This window comes from Pleuronectes platessa, chromosome 3 (genome assembly GCF_947347685.1).
Source record: "Pleuronectes platessa chromosome 3, fPlePla1.1, whole genome shotgun sequence".
NCBI lineage: Eukaryota > Metazoa > Chordata > Actinopteri > Pleuronectiformes > Pleuronectidae > Pleuronectes > Pleuronectes platessa.
Window position 1 is genome coordinate 13,120,828 of NC_070628.1, and position 7,934 is coordinate 13,128,761.

The window sequence follows — 7,934 nt, forward strand, 5'->3', positions numbered from 1 at the left end:
GTGAGTGGGCATCATACACGAAGCTGAAAGCCATGGCCAGCTGGACAAACACGTGACCAACCAATCATGAGAACTGTTCATCGAGTTCACACTTAGCATGTGTGTTGTTAGGGGCCTAGGGGGAAGGGCAAGTTGGACACACAATATGCTCAGCACCAATAGATATCAAATAATCAGCAACCAACACTCTAGCTGTAGCAGCAGCGGCCAGGACTCATCACCATAAGTGACATTTTCGATCACAACAACAGCAAAGTTTGGGGTTCTACTGACTGAGTAGAATGTTCATTGCGCTTATGAGGAAAATAGGGTGAGAAACAAAATCATAACAATAAATGTCTGCATCACGTTTTTCATGTGAGAATCTTGGAGGAAAGGTTCTATTATTGAGGTTGCAGTGATTCTTCATATTTCATCTTATTACACGTTTCTGTTTTCAGTTCTTGCAGTGCTTCTATGTCAGGCTTAATGAGTCATCCTTGCTCTTGTTTAGAAAACAGTTTGTCTCATGAATAGTATATAAACATGATTATTAGAAAAACAATATCAGTCAGTGCAGGTACTGAAATGGTAGAGGAATACAGCAGAGAAATGTATGGTTACTTTACTGTACTCTCCGGTGAACAACTTCCTTTTTTTAGCGAACGGCCTCCAAAAAAAAATTGAGGGGATAATCCTCTCATATCTCTATGGACCAGCCTTGCATAGGAATTATTATTCACATAAAATTGTCAATGGTAATTTAAGCATAGTTTGCATGCTGCTGCACGAAATGTATTTTTTTTTTGTTTAAACTATCATTGTTTTGAATGTCGCTGTCAAATGATGTTTTGTTATTCTGGAAATTGGAATTCCCCCGCCTGAGCTTCCTTGGAGCCGTATGTAAAATATGATTTGGCACAGCTCAGAGGAAGATGTCCCCCAGGCTTTCACCTCACCCTCTCTTGTGAGCTGCTGGTCAAACACAAGCTTTGTTTGGCTGCCACTCTCCGTCTTTCTTTGCTCCCAGTTTTCCTCTTCTGTTCCTGTGAAGGCAAGCAGAGCATTGTTAAAGCAGCAGGTATTTTGGAGGATAAATGCTGATTAGCCTCTGAAGAAAACAACCTTTCATAACAACATTAAAAAAAACTGAACCTGTGACTGGCAACAAGATGCTGTTTGGCAACATTTCATGACTTGAATAACTGAAACTGGAACAATGCTATAATTTGGGTTTGAATCGATATTAGTCAGTTTAATACTTGTAGGTTCTTCTTCCAAGATTTGAAAGGAGTGTTTGATCTTCAGTGCAATTCAGGGAGCGCACTAAAGACTGTCTAATGAAATACGTACGTCCTGTTGTCATCACCTATAGTACTCTGTCTACCAATACTTGACATTGATTGGTTTGTAGATGGGCGTGCACCTGACATCAGCGTGTTGTCAATTTGGGTATTAAATTCACTGTTTTTAATTAAGGGAATACAAAACAGTATCCCCTTAAGTTCTCCCATTTTCATTTTATAACTACAATCAAAACATATGTCCCCGTAGTTCAAACATTATTACGTCTGAGGCAACGACTACAAGCGATCCTCTATATTTTAATGTTTTCTCAACTTCTTCCGGTTGGGACCTATACAAAGAAACTCAACACTCCCCAAACGATTTGAATCATTGACGAGTTTGATCCAAAACGAGACCACCACCTTTAGTCGGGCCAAATTTTGGTCTGTTGGACTGAGGCACCTTTTACACCTGTTGTTTTGTTTAGCACTAAACTGAAAAGTCTGCACGTCCAGACTTAGCAATAAATCTGTGGTAAACCGACTTTGAGATTATATTTCCCTGAGCCTTGAGTATTTTAGCATCTTTCAGCTCATTGTTTTGGTTTTGGTGAGTAACCCTCAGCAGCAGCAGACAGCTGTTTCCAGAGGACAGGCTCCGATGAATAGGCCTAGTACCTGCCCGGCTCAAAAATGCAACATGCAGCCTTTTCCCCCGGGAGCTGGTGAAGAGCAAAACAAGTGAGTGAATATTGGATTTACATCCGTCTGGTGTCAAAAAGACAACTCCAACTGCTCTGTGTCCTCCGAGGGTGTTGATAAGGAACTGTTCGCTGACAAGTTCACCACATAGAATCTATTAAAAGATTGACACGTCTCTGCCTCCTCTCACTATCCACAAATGGGTGCAAAATATCCCAGATATGAACTCTGCCATGGAAAGTAGCTGTACACAGTTCATCCAAAGACTGTTTTTTACTTCACATAAAGAATATATATCTTGTTTTTTCATCTACGTTATTGTCCTGCGACCCCTCAGATTTATGTTGCCTCCTCCGGCTCTGAGGCTTTTATCTCTGCTGCCCTCTGACCACTGATTTTAGCATACAGAAGAAGGCCGTAAATATTCGTATGACTCTTGACTGATCTTGATGCTCCCCTGCTCACTGCTCGTTAAAATTGCTGTTATTGTGTGAGTCGTTATTTTTTTTGCAGTTGTAAGCAGAAACGCTGGTTTAAATCATCAGGGTCTCTTGTAACCACAACACTGTCAGATCCTTTTTACGTCACGCAAAAGGACGTTCTCAGCATTCGCAGCAGACTCCAGTGTCTGTGCCGCCACCTTGCCTTCTATCAATTCCTCCGCATCCTGTTCCTTTTCCACCTTCATCCCTCCGTCCTCCGCTCGCTCTGATTCCGGCTCTGCAGTGACAGCCCCAAGCCCATCTCATGCATCAGCTGTCAGGCCAGTATTCGTCACTGGCGGGGCGAAAGCTGGACGGGTAAGATATCTCGCTGCCTGAACATCTTGGAATTTATGCTGATGATGACTCCGTTTGCCCTCTGGCGATCCTTCTGTTGCATATCCGCTGGAGCGTGTAGTCCTCCAACATGGAGCATGATTACGATCTTGCTGTTGTCTACTGCCGCTGCCTCTTTCTTTGTTTTTACTAGTTTCACCTTTGTTCAAAGGACCCTGGGTCACATTGATCTCAACAAAGATCTTGCAAACTTTTACTTTCCCTTTGTTTCTGCCACTCAGAAAGAGTTCCTGTTAATGCAGGGTAAAATACTATGAAATCATGGATTAACTCGGATATCACAAATAATGAATGTCCTGACCTGTTTTGAAAAGTAAAATGCAGTTCAGGATCTTTATAGCTGCTTTCGGACATGCAATGGACTCTGCAGTTCGTATTTTCCTTTCCGGAGGAGGTGCACGTGTGAACGCAAATGTCCAACACGCAACCGACGCAAAAAATGGAAACACAAAAAGAAAACAAATATCTCAAAGGAAATGCAAGCTCAACCAATCAGGACTCACTCTCAGTTTTCAATGAAGACGTTTCACCCTGTTTTATAGCATCAAATAACCATAAAAACTAAACTAACCAGAAAATGTAATTAGGCTAATCGCATCTGATTGTAGTAACATGTTTAATGCTAGAGTGGTAACAATCAACTCATTTAATCATTCTAAATTCTAAATTTCCCTCTGGATCAAGTACTCTACTGTTCAAAAGCTTGGGGTCACTTAGAAAATTCTTTATTTTTCAAAGAAAAGCACTGATTTTTTTCACATTAAAATTAGAGCTGTGAAAAATAACGCGTTAACGCGTTATGATTAAATTACAGGATTAATTCGTGTTTTTTTTTTAACGCATTTAACGCATGCGCAGAAGGACCTTCCAATTCCGCCGCCTCTGCACTAGTTGCAGCTCTAATGCAGTCAGACGGCAGCTGCCATTCAAACAAACAAACAACATGGATAATTCTGATGAACCTGAGGACCTTCTGGACGGGAAGATCGTGTTCCAAAAAAACAAAGATCGAACATTCAGTAAAACCAAGGTGATATGCACACTCTGCGAGAAGACGTTATCGTTTCGACGTAGCAATACCCGCCTAACCACCGCAACGCGAAGCATGTGTTGCTCGGCGAGGGGCGTTCAAGTGGAATGCGCCAAACCAGACTCACTCGCTGGACACATTGTGCAAAAGAAGAGGTCAGCTTTACTGTCAGAGAATTTGAACAAGTTAGTTTGCCTCACCAACTGGCTAAAGACCGAGTAGCTAAGAGGGCCTTTAGAGGCATTAGATTGTATCATGGTGTGGTTAATGGTTGTGTGACAAAAAATATAAAAAATGTCAACCATCCTATGGCTAAGAAGCTCAAATAATTTCTGTTTAATTTTTAAAAAAAAGTTTTATTCAACCACACAAGGCTAAGGAACCCGAATTCTGTTTAGGATGAAGATTATATTAATGTTCCATATGGAAAAGCAATGATAACTGCTGAAGAACTGCTGAGTTGCAGCACAAAAGAAAAGTTAAATGTCATAAATCTTGTTTTCACAAAAATATTCCGAAAAAATCGGTAATGTGATTAATCATGATTAATCCATAGAAACCTGTGATTAATTTGATTAAAAATTTTAATCATTTCACAGCCCTAATTAAAATAATCAGAAATGTGGTAAATGACTATTCTAGGTGGAAACGTCTGGTTTTTAATGAAATATCTACATAGGTGAATAGAGGCCCATTTCCAGCAGCTATCACTCCAGTGTTCTAATGGTACATTGTGTTTGCTAATTGCTTAGAAGACTAATGGATGATTAGAAAACCCTTGAAAACCCTTGTGCAATTATGTTAGCACAGCTGAAATCTGTTTAGCTGGTAAGGGGAAGCTATAGAACTTGCCTTCCTTTGAGCTAGTTGAGTATCTGGAGCATCACATGTGTGGGTTCCATTATAATCTCAAAATGGCCAGAAAAAGAGAACTGTCCTGTGAAACTCGCCAGTCTATTCTTGTTCTTAGAAATGAAGGCTATTCCAATGCGAGAAATTGCGAAGAAACTGAACATTTCCTACAACGGTGTGTACTACTCCCTTCAGAGAACAGCACAAACAGGCTCTAACCAGTGTAGAAAGAGAAGTGGGAGGCCCGGTGCACAACTCAGCAAGAAGACAAGTATATTAGAGTCTCTAGATTGAGAAATAGACGCCTCACAGGTCCTCAACTGGCAGCTTCCTTAAATTGTACCCGCCAAATGCCAGTGTCAACGTCTACAGTGAAGAGGCGACTCAGGGATGCTGACCTTCTAGGCAGAGGGGCAAAGAAAAAGCCACTCATCCACCCATCCACCCATCCTGCCATCCACTCATCCACTCATCCACTCATCCCATCCACTCATCCATCCACTCATCCATCCACTCATCCAACCACTCATCCAACCCACTCATCAATCCATCTATCTATCTATCTATCTATCTATCTATCTATCTATCTATCTATCTATCTATCTATCTATCTATCTATCTATCTGTCTGTCTGTCTGTCTGTCTGTCTGTCTGTCTGTCTGTCTGTCTGTCTGTCTGTCTGCCTGTCTGTCTGTCTGTCTGTCTGTCTGTCTGTCTGTCTGTTTGTCTATCTATCTTTCTATATATCTATCTATCTATCCATCTATCTATCTATCTATCTATCTATCTATCTATCTATCTATCTATCTATCTATCTATATATCTATCTATCTATCTATCTATCTATTTACATGATTACTATACAATCTTTCACCAGGAGACTATTATGTCTGCTCTCCAAACTACATCTGATCTGTGAAGAATTCACACAATGCGATTGGTGACTGCTGATCGTAACACTTTAGCACCAATCTGGGCCTTTTCTGGCAACTTACAAAACTTGTCCCCGACTGGACTAATCAGATGAAATTTCTGTGAACTCATCTTAACTTTAAGCGATGGGTTGTCCTGATGTTCACTTGAAGAGAGCACAAGGTATTAATTTGTATGTCCTTTTCTCTCTCTTTCTCAGCTTCTTGCAGCCGGATATGGGAAAAAAGTCCAAGAACAAGACAACAGTGAAAAAAAAGACTCTCAACCCTGAATTCAATGAGGTAAAAGCATGTCTTACTCATCAAGCAACCACATTACACCCGGAAGCTTCTCTAATTGCTGAGCTCCAAATGACTTCCTGTCGTGTAGAGCAGTGCAATTAAGCACACCTTTAATAAGAGTGCTTCAGATCTAACATCTTGTTGAATGTGTTGTAATTTTTAACCCTAATTTAGGAATTCAGTTTCTTTCAACTCCTGTGTTTATGAATCATTTACATAAATCATTTTAATAAACATGTGCCACCTGCACAGGAGTTTTCATACGACGTGCCCGTGGACCAGCTGGCGAAGAAAACCCTGGAGATCTCTGTTTGGGACTACGACTTGGAATGAGCAACGACTTCATAGGTAGGCCGAGAGGAGCTGTGGCGGGGGGGGGGGGGGGGGGGGGGGGGGGGAAAGCAAAGTAGATGACTGCCACAGGAGCACTTGATTGAAAGCGATGCAATTGCAGAAAAGAGAAGAGCGTTGGCGGAGAGAGGAGTAAGAAACAAAAATATGCACAGAGATGAGGGGTAATTATGAAGCTCGAGGAAAAAACGACAGAGCGATCAAAAGGGGAGTTAGAGCGAGTGGAAAAGGAAACGGAGAGGCTTTAGAAATAAAAAAAAAAAGAAAGACGTTTAGACTGGATCCCCATCCTTCGTGGTCTTGGCACATCTGATCCCCGCTGCTTCATCAGAGTGCTAAACAGCTTTGGCATGGCCTCGGTGTTCATAGCACGACGATGGGAGCTTAGGGAGTGATGGGGGAACTGGTGGGGATGTGTGGTGAGGATGAATTACTCCACTGTGCACTCAAAGACCTTCAGATCAAAGCGTTTTACTCTATCTAGTGTGCGCGCACATGTATGTGAGGTGGTGGGTGTGGGGGGGGGGGGGGGGGGGGGGGGGGGGTCGGTGGGAGACACACTGCGTTTGGATAAGCCCGCTGAGTATTATCTGTGCGGCGAGAAAAGGCCATCAGTCTAACTTACAGCCCCAGATAACAGACATTCCCCTGACCATTATCATTGCAGTTTTAGCTACACCCGCCTGTCAGTTATGTTAATTGAGACTGGGAGAAAAATGGCACGGAGACAAAGAAGGATGGAGAAACAACGAGCTTATAAAGAGGCAGAGCGAGCACAAGAGCGAGAGCAAGAACAAGTGGACTAATAGGCATGAGCAGGAGAAACAGATGATGTCAAACGGTAAAAGGGGAGATTGCAGAGATACGCGCAGGAAAAAGCAGAGCAATGAGGGAATAAAAATGTGAGGGGAAAAGCCCACGCATAAAACTCAGGCGATAAATCAAGTGGATGACTCGAGGACGCTGGAATTGATACATGAGAAGAGATGAGAAACTTAATCTTCTCCCCTGAACCAAGACTGAAGCTCGGCAGGATCAGTATTAGCACCAGGGCCGGTCTCAATAAGCAGATCAGGTATTGGTCGTGTTGTGATTGTTTGTTTGTTGACGTCATCATTCCTTGACTGAGCTAAATGTTACTTATATTCGTATCTTCACTTTGAGCGACTGCCGCAGATTTTATTGTTGGCCACGCCGACCTTCGCCTCACGTTACCTCTCGTAATCAGTTTACAGAAACGTTTACAGATTCTTATCCGACTGCATGAAAGTGATAGTGGATTGGTTCTTAGAAGAACGGCTTGCATGAGTTGAGAAGAAATAAAGAAATAAGAACCAATTACTTGTTTGTGTGGATTCAGGGGATGGATATAGGACTCTTTATTACTTTCTCTAGTATTGTGAGGCATTGTTGTGAGGCATTTTTTTTTGCATTTTTCCCATTGAATAATTCATGGATCTTGATGAAAAACACATTTTTAACGGGACTGATATTTATGAGTTCATACCATTTGGTGCAAATCCAAATAAAAACTCAGATCCGGTGAAACTAAATGTGGTTTCATCAGGAGACTTTTAGGCCCTGGTGGAAAGATGCACTCTCTTGAGTGTCCTTCTAGTATGTGTTTAATTGAATCTATGCAATTAAATAAAAAAAATTAAAAATTTGTGGACCAATCACA

At 41.7% G+C, this 7,934-nt stretch overlaps 1 protein-coding gene across 1 annotated transcript in view; it reads left to right on the forward strand.

The window, feature by feature from the left end:
• The window catches only part of doc2d (double C2-like domains, delta), a 34,342-nt gene that overhangs the window by 23,190 nt on the left and 3,218 nt on the right, over window positions 1-7,934 (forward strand). Inside the window, 3 exon segments of the mRNA XM_053419276.1 lie at window positions 5,821-5,902; window positions 6,155-6,224; window positions 6,227-6,250. Of these exon segments, the coding sequence (XP_053275251.1) occupies window positions 5,821-5,902; window positions 6,155-6,224; window positions 6,227-6,250 (176 nt within the window).